Source organism: Mycteria americana, chromosome 1, assembly GCF_035582795.1.
Source record: "Mycteria americana isolate JAX WOST 10 ecotype Jacksonville Zoo and Gardens chromosome 1, USCA_MyAme_1.0, whole genome shotgun sequence".
In the NCBI taxonomy this organism is placed as follows: Eukaryota; Metazoa; Chordata; class Aves; order Ciconiiformes; family Ciconiidae; genus Mycteria; species Mycteria americana.
In genome coordinates, this window is record NC_134365.1 from 10143657 (window position 1) to 10167277 (window position 23621).

At 37.1% G+C, this 23621-nt stretch overlaps 1 protein-coding gene across 2 annotated transcripts in view; it reads left to right on the forward strand.

Moving 5' to 3' along the window:
• The window catches only part of SEMA3A (semaphorin 3A), a 174745-nt gene that overhangs the window by 30368 nt on the left and 120756 nt on the right, over positions 1 to 23621 (forward strand). For both annotated transcript variants that reach the window (XM_075489787.1, XM_075489841.1), the window contains 2 exons: positions 18567 to 18724; positions 21481 to 21543. In XM_075489787.1, coding sequence (XP_075345902.1) covers positions 18567 to 18724; positions 21481 to 21543 — 221 coding nt within the window. The remainder of the gene's footprint in view (positions 1 to 18566; positions 18725 to 21480; positions 21544 to 23621) is intronic.

Below are 23621 nucleotides of genomic sequence, written 5' to 3' on the forward strand. Positions count from 1 at the left end.
GTTAGCACAGTATTTTTTTTTTCATTCTGAACTCAGTAAGTACCTTCACTGTTTCTTCCAGACTATTCTTCTGCAAAGTAGACTATGAAACTCCTATTTGTGCTTGTTAAGTCTCACTGGGCTCTTTATGGCTGTGATACACATGCTGTCCAGCAGCTAGAGTGAGATTTAGGGAACAATGAGGTCAAAAGGGCCAAAATTTGTTCAGTGTGCTGAGATTGTTACTTAACCACCATTAAGGTGGTGTTTACCTGTGCCCCCTTTATCTGGTATTTACCACATTGTCTCATGAAAATTTTTCACAGGGACCTTTAATGTGGTAATGTAATAAAGGCAAACAGCAGTAATAACAATATGTGATGTTTTCTTTCTACCTGAAGACTAAATTTAGATGAAAGAGATGGAGGACTATTTTGCAGAAAATATCAATCCAGAGCAACTATTGCCTGTTCATGTTTGCATGATTTGTAAATGTGTTTACTTAGAAAGAGATTGTGTTGAGAATATATGAGAGGATGCCAAATGAAAACATGATTAGTAGATTAACAACTACATAGCTTTATTGCAATATACTTACGCTATTTGAGAATCTGGCCGAAATTACATCTGAATTCCTGTATCTGACATATCTGACAGGCATATGCTACAATACAACATTTGGGATTTCAGTCCTCTCTCTTTCAATGAAAGCTATGGATCCTCATTTGCCCAGCAATGCAGAAGCAGTAGTATTTACACTCCACTGTATCCCTCAACTGCTCTACAAGGATCAGGATGTGCCCTATCTCCTGTCGCCCGTTTGGTTGCTTTCTGCTGTTGCTTACAGTAAGGAAATTCTTACCCTCAGGAATATCTCAGGAAAAATCAGCTTTAAGAGAGATTAATGAGCTTTAGGGGTTTTTGTTTTTAATAACAGGAGGAACATGCCTGTAATGCCCTGTTATTTTTTGTTAGGTCCTAATTTATCAAAGCAAAATCAGTACACTTAATTCATAGGGAAAAAAATTATGATTGGAAGCAACTAATTCAACCTCCTGCTCAAATCAAGATGATATTCAGAATTAGGTCAGGGGTTTTTGTGTCTGATTCAGTCAAGTTTTGAAGATTTCGAAGGACAGAAACTCCATAACCTCTCTGGTTATTGTTCCAGTCAAGACTTTTTTTCTTTATATCCCATTCAGTATTTCCCTGTTGCAACTTGTGCATGTTACCTCTTGTCCTTTCACTGTGCACCTGTGGCAAGAGTCTGGTTCTCTCTTCTTTATAATCCCCCCACAGGTAACTGAAGACAACAATTAGATCACCCCTTAGCCGTCTCTTTTTTCCACAGACATTACTTGCTCAGGCACAGTAAGTTCCAGTCCTGTGATGCTGTGTCATCCTAAAACGGCACTCAGCATTGCGGTTCCCCATGGCTCAGGTCAGCACAACTTCAGGATTTTTTGCTTCATGTCATGGATATATTCCACGATTAGGATAGTACAAAGAAGAGTTAAAACATTTATTTCCATTTTGAAACACTTCTGCACTGTCCCAATAAATGACTGAGACTCATGTCCTATTGTTTATTAGAGTGTGGCTAGATCTTTGCATGAAGGGTAAAGCACAGTGTAATTAGTATTATTAGTTGTGAAAATAATGATGTTTACTAAATTGATGTCTAATACACCTGGACAATAAATTATGCTTACTTTCTCTCACACAAAATCCTCATCTTCATATTTACACTCCATGGGTAGTGGTAGTGCAGATAGATAAACATTTCAATGAATCAAACTCTGGAGGGGAATGATTGGACACAATCAGAGTATTAACATTAGATAGTAATTGCTGGCATAGTTACATGTTGGTTTATTTAAATATAGCCACCAAATTATAATGGGCTCTAATGCATGGGAATGAATTGCGCTCTTGTTATGTTCAGTGAATACTTAGCTATATCCTTTATGTAAACATCCTACTCACAGTAATCCAGTAAGGACATAAGGTAGAGTCTGTTTATTTTAAGAGGTAAACCATTCAGGATTATACAGGAATTAGGATGTGCATGCAGATACGGAGGTTTCCAATGTGAGGAAACTACAGGTTGTCCATTTCACTTTGCTTTTACTCCATAGTAAAATGTGCAGTATGTTCAACTAATTCTAAAACAGTCTATATTCCTGATTTACAGAAACATTTTAGTGTATATAATCTAAATCAGGAGCTAAATGCTGTTGACTTCAGTAGGAGGTGGGTGTGTGCTAAGTTTTAAGACTAGAAAAATTCATACACTTCTTCATATTAAGTGCCTTACTATTTGAACGCTAATTAAACGTGATAAATCAATGGTTTCAGTTTCTCATAACCTATAATAATTTGGACTGAAGGTTTACATGCTGAGCATCCTGCTTCTTTCTATTTGGAATTTTTTGGCCAACACAATCACTTCTGGATGTGAATCTGTGGAATAAAGCCTGGACTACCGCTACCACTGGGTCTGAATTCCAGAGAGGAAGCCTTGCTCTCCTCACACGACTGGAGGATCCAGCAGCCCATGTCATTTTGGAACTGCAGCAGTCCCATGCAACCTTTGATTACACAATTTTTGTCTGTTATTTCTAAGGAACTTCTGCTTCCCTTGATGCATAGAATAGGGCTGGGTAAAGAAGCAAGGTGAGATCAGAGGTGCTTGTTGTGTATAACACCCTTACTTCATTTATTGCAGAATCTAATATCTGTGTGATGAGTGAGGCAGGGGACAAAAAGGTTAAGGTACTTGATTCTTCTCCTGGATATCTAAATTATTATCTTGCTGCTCTATAATTCCTGTGTGCAGTGTGCTAGATGGTCACTGACAGAGAGTTCATAATTTTTCTGGCTATCTAGCTACCTTCCCTGTGGATCCACAGGCGTATTTCTGCACTTGGCAGAGCGTGGGGTTGTGGTTTGAAATCATGTATCTCATCATGCTAAGTATTCTCAAAGATCAGGGCTTGTTGAGTCAAATCGAATGCCTATTATTTTAGGGTACTTCTGTTTTCTTTCTTCCTGTGTCTACATAAATTAGGAATCACAACGGCTTCTCTTCACTGAATCATGTTTCTGACTCAGATTTTTGCCATAGGAAAGACAAAAAGCAATTTAATAATTCTCTGTTCCAGACTAGCATTTGAAGGCTATGTAGTCATTAGGGCAAATGCTGAAAAAAATCAAAAAGAAAGATAAATTTGATGTTCCGTCCATTCTGCACACTGAACAAAGTAAGAATAACATACAAAAATATACATATTAACCTAAGTCATGACAATTGATGAATACCTATAATTAAAATACTGCAATCCAGTTTAATGTTGATATTTCTTTTGCAGAATGAAATGGGATTTGATGCATTTAATTTAGGTTCTTAAATTTAAGCAGACTTGATCTCTTTGTGGAGATCTTCAGGGCTACCTCGCAACTTCCACTGACCTACATAACACTTTTTTTTTAGGCAAACTGCTTTATGACACAACTAAAACTTAGGCCCAGATCAGCTATCCAAGTTAGGTATAGTGCATACCATCCCTTATTTTAGTATTATTCTGAAACAGAGTTCTCAAATAGCATGGGAGACAGTAGGACATGCATATGACATGCATGAACCAACACCAAATCCCACTTCCCAAAAACCACTCTCAACTCACATGAGTTAGACTAAGGCAAAATAGAAAACTCCCACTGCTTATATTTTCCCTACAGAGATCATTGCAAAGCATGTTGGATTGAACATTTAATCACAAGATAAGAAATGTATTTGGAGCACTGTGCATAAGAGCATTACCTAGTGACATCCATCGGGACCCTGTGTTTTAGCTTAAAGTGCATACTTTTAAAAAAATATTTCTGAGGTTATAAGGGTAAATGTTTTGGAGGAAGTTCCTGAAAACACAGGTCCTGTAGGAACCATACCCTTAATCCATTGGCTTGATTCAGTTTTCAGCAAAATCAGTAAAATCCCACTGCCTTTGCTTGGCTTTGGATTAGACCTCAAGGGTCACGAACTGGTTGAACTAAGCAGTGGAGCAGATGCAAGCTTCCTCAACTTGCGGACCTTTCTACCAGATTTCTGTTCAAACTTGTTAGCATCTGAATCTCAGGAGTGCTTTCTGGAATATACATCTGCAGAAAGCAACATATACAGCAAATGTGTAAATTATTGCCTTAAATCTCAAAGCTTATGCTTCTAAAAAGGGCAACAGTAACTTTCCTTTTAGGGAACTGGGTACTACATTCATATATACCTCCAAGCTTGAAGACCTCCTCTTTTGTGGGGTGTTTATGCACTCCTTATTCAGCTGTTGTACTACAGTTTAATTAAGCAATATGCCACTTAAACTGCAGTCAGCCACTATGGTCAGGGTACTTTTCCTCTGACCACCATGGAGAGTTGGCTGTTCTTATTTCATTTGTTCAAATTAATGTGTTAACTCCCTCTGAGGAGGTAAGTAGTGTGTCACAGCTTGAGGCAGGACCTCTGCACATGAATCCTTTTAGTTCATAGCAGGGTTCAGGCATGCAAATGTTGACATTTTGAAATTGTTTCCCCAGTAGGTCAAATTAATATTAGTGGCTACAAAAAGAAAACACATCTACCCTGAAGCCTTTCATAATTAAACTAGCTAGAAATAAACCCAAATGTTTGCCATTATATTAGAAGCCATGTCAGCTGCTGCTGGAATTACATTTGTTTAAGGAAAAAATAAAACAAACCCAAATACTTTATCTTGAATATTTATTTGACAGTACAAATGGAAACAGAAATGGTTACAATAACTTTTGAAAACTTTGGAAAAGTTTAACTTTGGAAAAAGCGGTGCAATGGTTGTACACTGATTGGTAATGCTCCATGGAGGCTCAGGATTTACTGATTTCAAGATCGAGAGATATCCATTCTTGAAGATTTTCCAATATGTATGTGTCAGTAGGAAACCTCTTCATCATCAGGACTAGGAGTCATTTCCCCAGCTATTTTAGAAGTATGAATGTAGTCTGCAACGGAATGTCATGATGCTGCTTTGTAATGTCTTTCTTGGGTATTACTTAGTCTTCAAATATTATAAACACGTAGAAACTTTATTGTGATGTTAGTTTATTCCAGATTTCATCAAAATCCTGCTAGATGATAAGGAGTTTGAGAGACATACTTACTACACCTCACTTTAAGACTTTAAGTTAGAACCACATCTGCTGTAAATTAATTTGGGTTTACTAAAAGCAATAGAGCAATAGAGTTATACCAATGTCTATCAGCTGAAATCTGGCTCTTTAGAACTTATTTGGAACCACCCAGTGTTGCTTTAATTTGGAAACACTGAATCAGTGTCCTGTTCAATTTTAGGTGAATTGCAACTTTAAAATATTATTTTTAATTTTTTTTGTCAAATCTCTGGAGTCTACCTTTAACCACAATGTGTTAGTGTGTGACCATCAAGGAAAAATGTGAGTTCTCCTTTAACTTTCAGCGGGGGTTTTGTGTGAATGTTCCTCATCTGTCAACAGTGACTCATGGTATCTTGGATCAATGTGGGCATTTGGAAGCCTGTGCGGCAGTTGACATACATATACACTTCAATATTGCACCCAAAGGAGCATTCTTTTGGAGGGAAATTAGCAGAGTAACCAGTGGAGCTGCTGAGAATGAATAATATCATTGGGTCTGGAAGGGTAAGTGGAAAGTGCCCTGCCTTTTCCCCCAAAACATTCCAATTTTTAATGTGTCCTTTACATAAACCAAACTTACACTGAGGCTACACAACCTGTGTAAGCAATTCATTAAACTCATTGTGCAGGCATGGCAATTTGGTGCCAATGGAGAATGTTTCCTGAATTCAGGTGAAAAATGGTCCTGTTTTAAATCACTCAAAGTGCAAAGAAATGTAGAGTGTGAAACAATGAACTATATTAAAATTCGCAGTATATTTTGCAGAAATTGTTATGTTTTGTTAATTCTCGTATTACAAGAAAAGAAGGCAACCCTTGCTTTCCATTTCTGTGTGCCTGGGCCATTTCATTAATATCGTCAGTCTACAGGTCATCCTCTAAAGGCTTCTGTTCTGACAGGGACCCAAACTAAATGATAGGAATGTGATCTCTGATCTGTGTCTTGGTAAGAAAAGTGCAGTTTTTGTGGCTTGAGCAAAAAATGATATACTGATTCTCATTGGTATTCCACTGGAGCCTCAGAAACATAAAACTTTCATTATTTCTCTTCCCTGTTGCAAAATTCCACTGAATTTTATTCCTGATGCTAAGACTGAGGATAATGATGCTATTGGGTTGATGCAATGAATAAACTATTATTTATTTAGATTGACGAGACACCTAGGATGAGTGGTGTGGACTAGAACTCCTTTGTGCTAGCACAAAGAGAGAGGAAAATAATTTAAAAAAATTAACTGGGAACAGATTAATTTTTAGCATGGTAGGCAGTCACACCACCTTTTCCCCCCTCCCCTCCCAGTTAATTTCATTGAACAAAATATTGCTTGTTTTTGTCACTTTTGGAACAGTATTTTCACTTTTTCAATTGTAATTTTTGTATGCATGTCACCTCTCTCTTACTGACATTTGCTGCAGAAGGTGGGAGGAGATGTGGCTGGACACGCTGCAATTTGGCCATCGTAGCTGATAGCATCCACCAGAAACCCGCTATGAGCTGGTTCAGGTGGGACTGGCCCCGTGTGCTTGGAGTCAAAACATCCTAAAGTTACGTTCAATTATCTTTGAATCCCCTTCTGCTGCTTTAAATAGAGCCTGATGCACCAGGTGATTTGGTGTTAAAACAAATCCAACTATATTTACATTGACATGTCTTTAAGCAAATGAACTTTTGCTCTGAGGTCAAGCACCACAAAGTTGTATCCAAAGCTTGTCATGCATTAAGCCCAGCCAGACAGCAGGTGCTACCTGAGTGCTGATAATCCACTCACTTTCCCTCTTCCATCTCTACTGGAAATTGCTGATGGGTCTTTCTGGTGTTCACTTAAAAGGTGAACAAGTTCACTTAAAATATGGACAAGTGATTTCAAAACAAAAGGTATTTAGGAGGAATTAGAGGTTGAAATGCTGTTACAGAAGATGGATTCAATCAGCACAAAATGATGGTGTTTGCAAATACTTCCACTCACCCAGGGAGGCCCGAAAGGCTTTGGGGGGGGGGGAGACGGAGTGGGGAGGACGATGGGTCAGGGAGGGCCCACTGGCAGCCGCAGAGCATGGCCCAGGTGAGAAGGGAGTGGCAGCAGTTATTTTGCTGAATTGTATTTCATGTCTTGCCTCTTCACTTTTCTCCTGAAGACTCAAGTCATGAGTCCTAGTCATTTAACCACACGTGACTAAGACGGAAATATGCTGTCTCCAACCACAGCCAAAGCAAACACATAATAAGGGGTTTCCATAATAGGGATTCTCCATAGCAGGAGAAGATAATAGGGTTAGGTCAATCAGATAGTGATAGTTCCCCAGAATACGCTCTAAGCCTTCTACAATTTGAATTTCAGGAATTTGGTGAGCTAGAGGCTGTGTCTCTAAATTTAATAGCCTTTTAAGGATTTCTTTTTCTTGATCTTATCAGTTTGCCCCTTGAAACTATAAACAATTTTACCATCTACAACAGCCCATGTCAAGAATTTCCAGAGTTTAACTGTGTGTTGTGTGAAGTGGATTAAGACATTTTGGGGGAGATTTTAAAACTAGTTAAAGCGCTTTACACTACAATTTCTTGGTGCTATCAGAATTCCAGTTCAAAGTTTGCTTGCATGTAATGAAATTTTAGGTAGAAACGCACTCCTCCCAGCCCCTTTGGGGTATGCCCAAAATCCAGAAAATTAATGTAAACATTGTATTTAAGGTTTATTTTCCATTTTGAATCTAGCAGTTAATTAGAAATTTCTTGTTTCCCATTTGAGTGTGTAATAATTACAAAATCATTGAAAGTAAAACTAGTTTGGTTTGTGTAACCTGAAAGAAATTGAAACCTGTGATTGATAGAGCAGCATTAAGCATGAGAAAATTCTCTTTGAGTTGAAAAATGGTATTGGGGGCTTTGCTGCTGTTTGATTATTAATTATGTTTATGATATTTGGATGGAAGGGAAGAACTGAAAATTCCTTTTTCATTTACAGAACCTAACCTAACAGATTGTAGGTACTACTGGAAACATTTGATAAATAATGGTAACTAATCTGAAGTCATATTTAATCTAATGGACACTAAATATATTCCACACATTGCAGAACCACAGCAATCAGATTTGTTTATCTGTGGTGTAACTCCATTGATTTTCATTAGGGTAAATTAAGAGCAAAATTGAGCATCATCGCTTACTCTATTTTGGCACTGAATTCTGTGCAAAGAGGGTCAGTGGTTAGAAGTCCCTCCTTTATTTTGCTGCGATTAAAGTGCATTAGCAGATCTGTGTGTATCTGTATGTGAGCTACACAGACTGTTTAACTGCAGTCAGTGCTTTCAGCCCCTTGCTGAAATTCATCCAAACCCTCCCCTGTGGATTAGAAGAAACGAGAGCCATCAAAAGAGAGAAGGATGTAAATCCAAGCATGAATTTCACTCATCCGTTCTATTAATGTGAAAAGACAATTCCTCAAAATGCTGGATATGTGATCAAAGTGAAAGGTGGATCCCACTTTGCAAAACCAAATTTTAACAGAAGGAGTGTTGATAGCTATGTCTGAAATTGAAAATACGAGGTCACTGATTTGTACCCATGTAAGAAAAGCTGGACACAGTCCATCTAAGCCAGCTGCTATATAAAATATAATGATTTACCTACAAGCAGAACTACCCCAAAGTCTATTTGCATCTTATTAATCACAGGACTTTGAAGAGTTGTTAGACAGATAGACACAAGAGATTCATACATGATTTTCAAGCATAAAAAGACCTTTTTTTGAATGAGGTCAAATGGATTTTCCATCATAAATCTGTCCGTGAAGTTCTGAAAACTCAAGTACTACTTATTCGATTATGCAATTTTGCATATGCAGCTAAATTTCCAGGGAAGCTTCCTAACCCTATTGTGCATTTTAACTAATTAACCTTAGTAAATAATTTGTGCAGTTTTATATTGTCAGCTCAGTAATAATAATAATTAAAAAAAATCAAAAAAGGACTTGTTTAGTTTCAGACTGAATCTACCTCTGCTGGATTTTCCCCTACATCACAGTATTTTAGGCTGTAGAGGGACACTCTCTCTTGCAGCCTCTTATGCCAGTGAAAGTTCACACCCTCACTCACTGTTGCCTGACCACTGCAGGTTACCCTTGGTCTCACACTGTCTCAAATTTGACATCTAAATCCTTCCCAGACCTACCCCATAAGTCTAATTAAGAGTCAATGGTAACTTGGTTGTCAAATACCAAAGTCACACTTGAAAAGAGAACCACTGGGCTTTTTGAAAATTTCCCCTGATATCCCTAACAAACTTAGCACCTCATATGTATTAATTCTTTTAAATGAGCTCACTTGTTTTTGAAGTACGTTGGTTTGGTACCTGAAATGAAGATTTCTTTAAGAGTTAGAAAAAACTTTAATACTCTTAGCCCTGAAAAAGGTATATGCATGCAGGAGGAAAGATTTTTTTTTATCACAGCTGCAACTCCAAGACACTTATTGACAATGTTGTTACTTTTGACTCCTAATCGTCCATGGTATGTGTATCATAAAGACGCTGACTGGATTTTGGACTTTCAGGTTCAATTGTTAGGAATTTAGAATAAAGGACAGTGTTGTTAAGAGATGAATGAAAAAAAATGAACTGACCTTCTCACTAGGCCAGCTTTTCAGAAAGGAATTTTCCAAAACATCGCGGTATTTTAAGTAGTTTGTTGCTTAATAGTCCCCAAACATCTTGACAGGTTTTGACATTACCCAGGCAGTTTTATTTTCACCTGAAATTTTTTTTTCAGAAATAATGGGTCTTTGGAAGAGGAACTGACTTTAAAAATAAATAAATAAACCTAAAACTTCTCAAATTGTACTTGTGCAAAAACCAGCATGTAGACATTTTGTCTTTGCATTGAATATATCTGACTTTCATTCATTATCATGATTATGACAAAGTATAGTCATATCCCCTGACCTAACTTCAAAGTAGCTTGCCTGCTTAGCCTGACGTAACACCCTAGTCATTCAACATGCAGCTTCATCGAGACACAATTAGATGAGGAGCAAAATCAATTAATCTTTGCTGGCCTCTTAGACAGTGGTTTCAGACACTACAGGGACATGAGCAAGTTTCAGGCTAGCTCAGGTATGTCTATACTGCAGCATGGTCAATATTTTGAGCAAGTAGGTGTGCCTATAGAGCAACAGTTCCTTTCCTGCTTTGCTTTTGTTCTGGGAGAAAAAGTTCATGAATTGGAAATCTGTATCTTGCTTTTTTGGGAAACAGCCAGTGAGTAAAAACTGTGCTCCATGCTACGCTTGGGCCCGGCATGTGGATAGGCCATGCAGAGGATAGGACGTGACAGTCTTCCCATCTCGTCCCCACGTGGCCAAATTAAATACATTTGTGCCCTGGGAAAACAACTATCTGTGCTGTTAGTCATTGAAAAGGTGTTCATGCCTCTGTGATATGATATTTAATGAGACAAGGATGGCACTGTTTATAGATAAGGTAATCCTTGAAGTGACAACTACCCACAATTTCACTTTCTTGATAACCAGTACCGGTTCTGCTCGTTGAAGACTAACTTTCCAGCAGTATCATACAAATAGTTGAGAATTGATGAACTGCTAACTACATCTGATAACTGAGTTACTTAATGAATGGGATTTAGCTGGCTGTTTACCTGTGCTAGCTCAGATGGTGCAATTTAGGGTCATGCAGTGCCAGGTTGAGCTAACCAAGCTCATTCAGGATATATTACCCAAGGTAGAGGACTGAGTTAATATGCCTACAGTGTTTCTGCTATTTGAGTTAGCATGTTTAGAAGCCATTCTCATTAGCTCAGTATTTTGCTGTATTATTTTGCCACGTTTTAGTAAACGTTGAGAGTTGTAGATGTTGTCCTTAACAGCTGGGGGCTCATTGGTACAATGCATCACTTCCATTACTTCTCCTGAGCATTCCTTACACCAGCACAAATGGGAGGTAGCAAAGATGTTACCTGCTCAAATCTTAAGCCAGATAAATTTGACCTTAGACAGATTACTGCTTAGTAAAACCAGATCCTGGTCTCTTTTTGCCATCATATATTTCTGCCTGATTCATCACACACACAAAAAATGCTTTGGGTAATATTTATTGTCTGTGATTTTGTAACAATGTTGTGCTTAAATAGCTGTGAAGTTGACAGTTAAATATGTGCCATAACCTTCCTCACAAAGCCAAATTCATAATATGGGATGTTACAATAAGTTTACAAATATATGAAATCAAGCTTTACAAGTCTTTATTTAGCTCAGAGGTTAATATTTCTCATGTTTTATAAAAAAAACAGCTGAGCAATAGGGATAATCGGAATTCACTTTCAGAGACAAAAAGGACAAATAATGCAAATAATAAAGGGAAAACAGGTTGGCTTTAAAAATCTAAATGTTTTATGTCTTTGAAATATCATGTGACCCCTTCAATTATTCAAATCAAGAACACTTTAAGGGCTGTCATGTAGCTAAATAGCGCTGACATTAATGAGCTAAAATCTTCTCTCAGTTTTACAGTATAAAAAACATATGCATCAGTATTTTGAAGTCAAAGGAGTCCATGCTTATGCCGGTGCAACTGAAACAAAACATTGGTGCAACATTCCTCCTTCCAAGTATCTGGTTTTAATCAAACTATATTCATGGCCCTCAAGTTTTCTTTGCCGCAGTGGAAGGTAGGCAGGAGTGTTTCATTTAAAATGCTTGGTTTACATCATGAGTGCACTAAAAACTGTATATCTTGTCCTAGGTACTTCTAATTGACAAATTGTAACGAAAACATAGTTCCCTGAACTGTGTTTCTGAACTACATGTTCTCTCAGAAACAAAAGTTTTACAGCAAAAAAAAAATGGTTCTGTTTTTTTCTCCTTCCAGTAGAGTTCAGTGAAACCAGGTGATTGGCAACTGTTATGATAAGGTAGATGAAGAGGATGAAAGCTAGGACTGATTGAACAGCTGTGAGAGGCTCTGTTCCAATTGTATTTTGATTACTGATAAGATAACCCTCCCTTTTCTCCCAGTGATTTATCTCATTCAAATTACAATAACACTGAATTGCCATCAACAACAAATGCTGTATAGTTTCAAGTTTATCTGGCTCATAATGTAGCAAAAAACCAAAGGTGCTGATTACAAAAGTTTTCATGTCACATTTCTAAAAATGGATAAACCACTTATTGCACTATGTGACCTCATACACTTTATAAACCTATTTTTTTTTAATTTCAGATAAAACTGATCACTTTCTGATATTCCCAAGCAGCATAATTCTAAGATTATGTGAAAACATAAGTTTTTGAGGGTGGTTTTGATAATTTTTCTCTGTCTTTTTTCTTCTGCTCCTAATATGAAATCAAAGCCTAATTGCTAAAACTAATTTGGAAATACTGGAACAGTTTGGATGTTACTAAAAGACTGATAGCCTGGCCAGTTAAAGTAGAAGAGGTAACAAAACAAAGGTTTCTGCAATTAATTTTTTAAATTAGTTTTCCTTTTTTCTCAGATGAAATATTAAACAATGGATAAATTAGCTGTCCTTTGTTTTAATTAATTACTTAGTAGAAGTGTGAATTATACCATAGACTGTTAGCAAGATTCTTATTTTTTCTTAGAGTGGGTGGCTGAACCATTCTCCTCGTTAAGGGTTACATCCTAAGGTCCCAGGGATGTCTGAGGTGTAGATGAAAGAAAGTAATTGAGGTATAAAGTAGTCCAATCCTGGGGGGGAGAAGTTCTCCTTCAGGCCATTGGCCATGTTACTAAGCATTAGACTTGGGATGGGGTCAAGCTCACCTGGTTTCAGACACCTGACAAGCACCCGTCCGAGTTAGTTCCTGTCAACTTTTGTAATATATGAAAATACCCCACTGAAATTTCCCACTGGGTGCATGGCAGCCGTTGTCTATTTCGGATGGGGAACGGACTCGCAACAAACGTGGTGCCTTTTTCCTGCTTATATCCCTGGTTTTGCCAAATAAGCTCTGCTGGCTAATGCCTTGCAGGAAGCTGTTTTGATTTCCTGCCAGTCCCTGCCTTTTCCTTAACTGCTTGACAGGGGCAGGCTTCACCACCTACACTCAGAGCAATAAAATGGGGAAGCTACAGGAGAAGCTGGAAGTTAAAATATCCCCTTCTTTCCTTGCACGGTAGAATTAGTATCTTAGAATTCAGCAAATAATCACTCAAAGAGTAATGATTAATTTATACCCGGGATTATTCAGACAGATATACATGCTGATACAGAGAACAGGCACAATATGCATCTGTGTAAGCAACAAATGCATGTGCAAACATGCGGCCACCTGATACTCTGTAGCCAGAGTAAAAGCCTGGCGAGAGAAGAAGGAAATGTTCTAGCATGACGTTGTGGGAGGCATTGCTCACAATTCAGCAAAATCCCTGTTTGATGGCATAATACGCATTGACTCATCTTTTATCTGCTGCTAGGAGATATACAGCGAGATCTTATCGTTGCTGGCAAAGGAATGAAGGTCGAGAATTTTGTGCAACCAGCAACCCACTCATTTGATTCACAAGCGTGTTATGACGAGCAGAACTGCCTGTATAATCCAGTCACTCTGTGGAGTCACCAGTGGTAGGACAGGGCCAGATCTGCATCCTAGTGAGGAAGCTGGGAGACCTTTCCTCTGATTTTTCTAGAAATTTATATGGCCCTTTGATCCTTATCAACAAAAATAATCTTGGCTGGCATGTTATTGTGAAGTCTATAACAGGAACACAGGCCAAAGCTCACAAATTTTCTAACTTGTTACACAGACAAACTCCCTCTCACTAAAAAGATAGCTCGCCTGGTAGTAGATAGGTAAAAAATAAGATGGTTTTCGTTTGTTATGTTCTCCTCTTGACAAACTCCGCTGAAGGAACACAGACGTAAAACAAGGTTTACAGTGGAATACCAACCATGGATAAAGCAAACCTCAGGATCTGCCTGACTGTATTCATCTTAGCTATAGCTGTGGTTTTCTGGCTTATTCTTTAATAAAAAAAGTGTCATAAGAATAAACCAAATCTACATTCCTTGCGCATGCATATCTCCATGGATTTCACTGCAGGAATTTGGCCCTCTGTGTATATACATGCTATTAATTTGTGATTCCATTAGCGAATTAAATAACCATGTATTAAAATGGCAAGAATGCAAGAATTAGGGACTGGTTTTCTTCTGTAAATTTGCCAGCTTGGCCTGGCAAAGTCAATGCTCTGATGCAAGTCAGACTGGATCAACAGAAACATCAGTTAACAGAAGAAAGGCCATGCAGAGTCTACAGAAAGGCATACTGAAAAAGGTCAAATACTTCAAGCTTGAACACTGGGAGAGAAAGGAGAGTAAAATGGAGCAAGCAAGTCAGGACTGTGAATTAAAGGTATTTGAAGTGGTTAGTAGGAGAATCTGGCCCACAAACCTTGAGAAACTCAACCTCCAGCTGGTTTCAGTGATGGTCACAAGTGAAAATTCATTATAATATGATGTTTTTTCAAGATATGGTGCATTTCAAACTGTTAGTTTTGGTCACCTGCAACACTCTTAATAAATGTGGGGAGTACCAGTAACAAAAGCAATGAAGTCTTTATTACCTTCAAAATATTACCACCCACTCAATCTACCTCATACAGCATTTTGTAGACAATACTACAGTCATAATGTGCAGTGGTTAGCTTTATAGGGTTCATTCATTCCTGTTCAAAACAACAGGCATGACTACAGCTGAGGATGTGTCAAAAGGAAATAAGAAAATGCTCTCTGAGCAATTACTGAAGAATTGGTACTTGGCTGCAACATCTGGTGGAGTAATGTTACCATCTTTGCAATAAAAATAACTGGACAAAGCATAGAGGAAGCAAAAAAAAATGACTTTAAGTACAGGCAACCATTATCTGTCCACATAGGTCATGGATATGCCAACCTTTAATAAGAACAACAGCAATGAAAAATGGAAAAGAATTAGGGTATGCATAGTAGACAGTATTAATTGCATTGACTTATTGAAGGCATTCATCATTTTCCTCTTGGCATTGCAATGCAATCTTTGTTGTAAATCTTGGTTTATTTTAGCACTGATCAGCCATGTACCTTGCCATCATGACTGATAGACATTTAACAAAATTGATGGATGTCAGTGTCCTTCTGGGAGTGTGCCCCGTCACTGCTGTTTCTGTCATTCTCTCAGCGATAGTCACTGGCTGGATACTGAAAAGACCCTGGATGGTAAACACTTTGAAACTAATTAATTTGACAAAGTAGAATACTTAATTTGTATTGATTGTGCAAATGCCATTGTTTTGCTCTTCAACAGCCCTTTCCAGAATGTCATATGAAGCCATATTCATGACTGGGGAAATACATGTAAGTTAGAATAAACAGCAGAGGGACTGCAGAGATTATTTAGGTTTTCACCTCTTAGTTCTGATGTAACTCAATCCTAACTGAATTAGTAGTGAATGAGAGTCATCAGCACCCAAATGACGTTTTTCTCCTCAACCTATATTTTCAACTCGATTCCTGGTAAGGAGAAACCTGATTTCACATGATTTGAAATAAACTGCTTGGAATATGCTTAGGCCTAATTTTTTGGGTAATAGACCCTGGAAATCTGGTCATCTCCTGCAAAAGTCAATAATGGGACAACATGACAGATACTGGATTAAAACCCAGGAGAAATGTCCTAATCTTAGAGAAGACAACAGGGATTTGGTTTTTAGTTTGATTTGAAATTGCAAGTTCACAAAAAAACCCCATTAGTGTTACCTTTAACATTGTTGCATAAAGAGTCACAGAAAATGAAAAGAAAAAAAAAAAAAAAATCCCTGCAAAGCTACACCTGGTCCTTTTAAGTTACACTGTGGAGACACATGAACAGTGAAGATGATGATGTAATTTACTCTTGGCCATAATAAACCTTAGACTCTAATGTTACGATCTGGCATTTTTCATGAATATTAGAAAGAAAAGAAAACATCAATCACCATCTGTAGATGTGAGCATTTAGAACTCTGCATTAGCAAATCATATCAGGCTGTTTTAAACCAAGTAGCCATGTGCCTAACTGATCTTCTTTCCATTAATATCAGTTTTACATTTGTGTAACACTGACTTCAGCAGACACTTGTCTTTACGCCACAGCCACAAAGGGCAGAATCATACCTATGCGAGTTCAAACCAAGAAAGGTGAAAAAATTACAAAGGTTTTTGACAGCTATATTATGAGAAAAATGATCAGATACAGATGACAGCAATGCATTTCTAGCCAAGAGAGTTCTAAGACAAGTTAAGCAATCAATCATCTGCATCACTCACTATTCAGTGAGTCGACATTCAACATCTGAATCAGTCATTACAATGTAAAGAGAATTAGTAAAGTCTCTAACAAAATGCAAATAAGTGAACTGGAGGACAATACAGTCAAATTCTAGAACTTGGCAGGAAGCCAGAAGAATTATTTTGACAAGACTGCTTGGGGTGATTTGATTTCTTCTTGTTATATTAAAAAAAAAAAAAAAAAGAGAACTTAAGTCTTGAGCAGTACAAGTTTTAAAAAGTATTCTGTAATACAAATGTATAGTTATATTTAGCCAGAAAAAATGTAGAATAAGGAACAAAATATAGTGCATGCTCTGACACTTTGCTACACTTCTACACAACTTAACTCTTTCTGATGCTAGTGAGAGTTTTTCCAAATAAGTGCAAAGAATACTGGGGCAAAGTTAGCCTGAATGGTATGCAGCTCTTCGTGTTATCTTTCTCTTCTTTGAATATGTTGCCTAGTAATTCTTGCCATTATAGAGTATCAGCCTGCTTTAATATCCACCTGGTATACTAAGCTGCAGGTGCTGAAATTCTGTAAAATCCTAAGTACCACTAATATGTAAGTCCAAAAAAGCCCCACCTAACATCTTCCTTGTTCTAGTTAAAATAAAAGAAATGGAAAAAAAGAAGGAAAATTAGTTTAAAAAGAAAATTAAGTAGAAGCTTTTGTTTTAACAGTAGCTTCACCTTGATTTTTAGCAGCATAAAGGATGCTATCTTACGCTCACTCATCAATTGGAGTAACGGTGGAAAATGGGAGTGATCTTACTGAAAAACAAAAAGTCATAGCAGGTAGCTGCACTATTAGGCAAATCCTAGACATCAGGCGTTTGGCAGCTGTTTTGAGAGGAGCGACACGAGTCCTTGGCTTACACATATGGCAGAGCTAACACAAATGTTAGATGCCTGAAGGTCTGGCTGTGCCCGCTCGCCATCAGCCGTTGGGCCCCGATGTATTCGCTCCCTTTCTCTTCTGTCCTCATGGGTGCTGTGTGAGGAGCTGCACTGGCATCGCTGGAACTGCTCCTGCTCCTAAACCTGCGTGTTGGCCTCCATACGTCGCAAGGTCGGGGCTTGAACCACGTAGGATTTGTCATCACAGGGAAAGTTTCTTATCGATGATTTACTAGTGCAGACACACCTTGAAATGACAGTGATGGTTTGGCTTTGATCCTGATATGAATGTAGATAGACAGGAATAAAGAAAGAGCGTTTTCACGACAGTTTATACTAATATGGTCTGTATTGCCTTGTGGAAAAAATATTTTTAAGCAGTTTCGGGAAAATGTGTATGTAGTTAATGTTTGTGAATAAGAGCTAAGAGCATTCTGCTAAGAGCAGAATTCTGTTAATGCTAAGAGCATTCTGTGGATCCTTGTACTTAAAAAAAATCCTGTCCTCAGCAAGTGCAACAGCTCTGTGAGCAGTATGGGAACTAGAGAATTATTCTTGAGTTTAAACAGAAGCAAAATTAACTTCTCTAGTTTTATTATTGTGATGGATAAATACACAGTTCCAAGCAAGGGAACAACATGCTGCCTGTGTCAGTAAGCTGGGAAGATAGTAATAAATGTAAGAATAGGTTGTACATGTTGTTTTGTCTTGTCAACTAGTCATTCTTATTCTCTTTCTCATAGCTTACAGATCTGTATGAAATAGTTTTGTATGCTGGAAGTAGGAGATTTTGTGTTTAGATGTGGTTTCTATTGGCTGGTCATCCTCAGGTTTATCCTTGTAAATCTCATTGATCGAACAAAATTGAACTTTGTCCCACAGTTGTTGACTTACATGGATAGAATTTTACCACCTAAAACCTCATACGGGATTTTAATTGATTTCTCTGGTGTTTTGACCTTTGTTTGTGTAGAGCTGAATCTCACAAGCAGTTTGGGTTTTGGTACTTGAAATAAAAACTTTCATGGGTCCAGGTGCATAACACTTTCACTGGATTTTACTCTATAAGTATAAATTCCTAAAATGAAATCCATACAAGTAAAAATAGAAGTCTGTATTTTATTTGACCATATTAACAAGGAAAGTATTACCTTTATCTTACAGAAATGTTGGAATCCAACAATATAATCCATTTCAATGGACTAGCTAATAGCTCCAGTTACCATACTTTCCTCTTGGATGAAGAACGGAGTCGGCTATATGTTGGAGCAAAGGATCACATATTTTCTTTCAACCTGGTTAACATCAAGGAATATCAAAAGGTACTTTCATTCATGTTTTGTACAATGTAAATATATACTTTTAATGTTGCAGAATTGTTATTGCTCGGGCTATATTGGGCACTGTATGAATTATGTAGTAAGTGTTTGGATGTCAGGAATACTATTACAACAAAAACATTTGCTGACTCTATGAAGAGAAATATGTAATGAACCTATAAACCATGACTGTATAACCTACAATGCTTTTTTCAGACTATGAAAAAGCAAATGACAAGTGAGTAATCCAGCTATTTCCCAAACAAGACATACTTTCATGTTTACTGCTAAAAAACCTAAACAACTATTATGACAGTTTACACAAAAAGGCCGCATTACTCCGTATTTTTTTGCAGATAAAAATAAGCTGTTTGGGAGTCCGAGTGTTGATCTCTCTCCTTTAACCCAACACTTCTAGGCTCTCTGCTTCTGCTCCTTTCAAACCAAAATAGATTCAGTATTAATAAAAGAGGAATAGGTCCATAAAAGCTTGCCATTGTTGATGCAGAGTATAATTTTCCAGTAAAAGTTGGTGACAAATTAAAAGCTGACAAACAGTTCAGTGATGTTCTTTTGTTGGAGGCTAAATAAATAATTTCATTTTTCATTTATTTTAATAAGACAAAATACTAAGAAGGTAAACAATGGGATGGAGGTTTGATTTGTTATATTTAAGTATTTTGACGGCACATTTTAAAATACAGAGAGTACCCTTTTATGAGAGATATATTGCTTCAATACCCAGGGATTTTTTTTCTTGGTGTTCCTGACCTTTTGCCCGTTTGACTATTAGCTTCCTAAGATGATAGCAATAAATACCTTGTGTTTTCTGTTCAGAGGGAAGACAGGCTATTCATTTGTATTCTCTAAGGAAAAAGGATAAAAGGAAAACTGGGTATTTTCTTTTCTATTCTCTTTAGAGCAGCTATAAAGGAAACTAGCTATTTATTTGAATTCTCTGAGGGATTGATAGCTTAATGTGCAAAACATCTGGAATAATTAAAGGAAAGAAGGTGTTTCCATTGCAGAAAACAGCTCTGCACAATGGGAGGAATACTTACATATTCAGATACCTTTAGAACACTATTTGAAATTATATACAATTATTACTATATTAAATAAAGAATTGCTGTTGGTAACATGGAACTGAATGTTGGCAACAGACTTAAAGAACAGACTTACAATTTAGACTTTATTTAAGATTAGACAAAGGGCTTAAAGAATTTGGGGATCTGCTTATTAAAGGCAGGAGGGTCACTGAAGAAACTTTGATCAAAATCACAAGGACGCCAATGCTGGACGCCAGTGCTGCACTTGAGCTCGAACTTCACCAGTTGTTGCTTCCACCATGTAAAAAAGAACTCAGGTTTCTGTCTAAATGCTGATAGCATCATATGTATCCAAAGGAGCACAACTCAAAAGGCCAAACTTTCCAGTCTATTAAGAATGGTTCAGTTCAGCTGACTTTTAAACCAAATTAGAGGAAAATATTGTGCTGTGAGAATAAGGAAAAAGAACATCTAGCCATTCGTTTTATGGATGAGAATGCTGGTTTGCATAATATAGAAATCTTTGCCCAAAACTTGAACTGAACTTGAACTGATCCTTTTGGGAGATCGGAGAAGTTTGGTTAATGTTTTTCAACCTAGTAAATTTAAATTTTCACATGTCTCTGCACATTTTAAGCTGAGAATAGAAACAGGAAGTAGCAGGAATCCTTTGAGAGAGAATGTGCTCATAAAATTTTCAGCCTTCTTTTCTAGACTTAAGATGTTTGATCGCTGTTTGGATTTCTTTAAGTTTTAAGAAAATTTTGAATTTAAAAACATAGTTGCAAACTGTATTTTAAAATGCCATATGTAACATCTCCTTCGACCTCTTCTGTCATCCATCCATCCACTCATTTTTCTTTTCTTTTTGAATACTTTGCCTTTCACTTTCTTTTAACAAACTGTATTGAACACCAAGGCTGTAATCCAGACTTATGGCCATTCATATTGCATTATCTGAGGCTCCCAAATGAATAGCCTGGCATTTTATGGGAAGATCATGTTTTATTCTATATGTAATTCCTAAAAGCTTTTCAAAAAAACATGAATAATTGACTGTGAGGGTCTCTGGATTTTCTCTGTATGAGGTGAGATCCATTTTCTGCTAAGCAAACACTACAGTAAACCTAGGTTTAGGTTTACTTGTGTTAGGGTAGCTCTATAGGAACAGTATAAACATTTCTTTTTTGATGGTGTGATACTTTTCAAATACCATGGCTTCTTTTTTATTATTTAATTAACTAAACCTAGTAAAAGAGTGAACTAGCAGATTACACTGAAGAGGCAAACACCTCATTTCTGATGCTGTAACTCTAACATGATATTGCATTTCACATAGATCCGATTTATTGTTAGTAAGTATCTGCAATTTTCTTCTGTCAGTCTCCATTCCATTACATCAGATTTAAAACAGTGGAAGAACACTCACTTAATGGAGAGTCAACCCTCTTATCGTTAGTATTCAAGATTCACTGCTGAGATTCACAATATAGACTATATTTCAAGATTGTTTTTACTGTGATTCCTATTATCTCTATTTTGTTCCTATCATTTCATTTCTTTGTCAACAAATTTTATGGAAGAAAAGGAAATAAAGAAATGAATGGGGAAAGGAGAAACTGGGTAAAGACACTCCGTAGCATTTGGTCTGCAATTTGTGATTATTGAAGCATGAAATAACACAACGTGGTTTTTGTTCTGTGTCTTTAGATTGTTTGGCCTGTATCTCATTCCCGAAGGGATGAGTGCAAGTGGGCTGGAAAAGATATTCTGGTAAGTACAAATCTTTTTAGCATTTTTTTTTCTTTTATAAAACATTGTGAATATTTTATTATGTCTTATTGTGTTAATTCTTAAAGTATTTTTCCTCCTTTGTAAGGTCACACATCCGATCAGAACTTCAGTCTTGAGTTATCTCAGCCTTCTTATTCAAAATAATGAAATTTTGTCTTTATGACCAACGGTTTAAATTTATAAATGGAAATAATGCAAATGAAATAGAATTTATCTAAAAAAAAAACAACAAGAAGGGAGTAGAGACATCAGAATGAGAAATATTAACCCTTCTATAATTGTCTCCTGATCTCAGGGTACATAATATTTTGACCTATTTTTGCCCTGCTCCAGGTCCCAGTCCTAGAGTGAGTTCCAAGAAGGGCTTTCTCCTTGTGGCATCTCACTGGAGTCAGTGGGTTTCCCTGAGCTCTTTCCTGCATGGAGTTCATAGCAAGATTGAGGTCAAAGTGGTTTTAACATTCTGCATCCGTTTTGGTGCCTCAGGAAAGACACTGTTACACTAGGCATAATTTTCTGTACATTTTCCCTCATTCCTGTGTACATCTTATTGCCTGTATTTATGAGGTAGGAGAGACATAGCCAGTAGCCTCCAAATAATAGTCATTCCACTCTGATAATAACTGTCTTCTTTATAGCAACAATATGGGAAATGGGAAGACAGGGCTGAAGAAGGGAAAAAAAGATAAAAAATACATGCATGCAATAAGCCAAACAAATACTTGCATAGCGTAGCCAAATGGGAAATCATTGTGGTTGCCAAGGTATAACTGAGAGTGGAACTTGGCCCCATGTGTATATGTTATTGGCCTGATTTTCAGAGACGATTCTGTAAAATATTCATAATGCCAACCATATGCCTCTAGAGAGCTCCATTTGAATAATTTCCTAGGTCATAATAAAAATAGTTTCATCAGTCTTTACCTAGGCCATAGAGGACAGTTGTCTTCATAAAAAGCCATTTGGGAACAGTAGAGGTGGATTAGGTAAAAACTAAGAAATATGGGCTAAGCTATATATGTGAAGGGACAGCTAAAGTGCCAGATACTTGGGCTATCTCATTACATAGAAATAATACATTTAAATTAATCTAGCTTCAGGTTAACAAATAATTTTCAGGAGTACTTTGCAAGGTGAGGACTAGAATATCTAATATTCAAGGTTAAAAAAAATAAGGCTAGTGTTAAATGTCTGAGCAAATTAACTAACCTTGCAGCTTGATCTTATACTAAGTATTATGATATTACATTAAGTAGATTTTTTTATAGCTGGGGTTAAAACCTAGAAAATTAATAAGAGATTCAGCACCTAGAATGAAAGTATAATCTTTTATTTTTTAATAATTATTTTTAGAAATTCACAATAGTAAGAAAGAGTATGTTTTATACATTGCAGTAGGCTGAGTCCAATCCATTCATTGTAAATAGAGACACTATTATTCTGGAGTGAGCTGGGAAGTTCAGATCCCCATCCTCTGACTGTGGTAAGCTTGAGAGGACTATTTATACTGTAACTATTTTATTCACCTTGGTTCTTTTGCTTCCTGTGATATTAAAGTGGCTATACCTGCTGATCGTGAGTAAAAGGTGAAGCCACCATCACACTAATGACCCTGGCGCATTAGTTGTCTGCTGTGATCCTGGGCATTAGAAGCAGCACTCCCATGAGCTGGTGGAAAAGAATAAGGCAGAGCAGGAGCACAGAGTTCGGGGGACAGTGCAGCCCAAACTGAGGATAACAGTAGTACAGCAAAATGTTGCTAGAATCAGATAATTTGTTTTGAAAAACATTTTTCACATATATGGGTTGTTGGGGGTGGATTTGCTTTTGTTTTTTAATTTTCAGACTTCTCTACAAGAGGAGGTGAGAAATAAAAAAAATAAATGCATAGGTCATATGTAATGTGTGTCCAGTTTTGATAGGCAACTAGAAGGATGGAATATATATCTTTATGTGCTCAGGTCATCATCTTTAAATATTTACAACTACCTGTTCTTGCCATAAAACAGTGCATTACAAACAAAGTACTTCATGTAACTGCTTTAACTGTAATTACA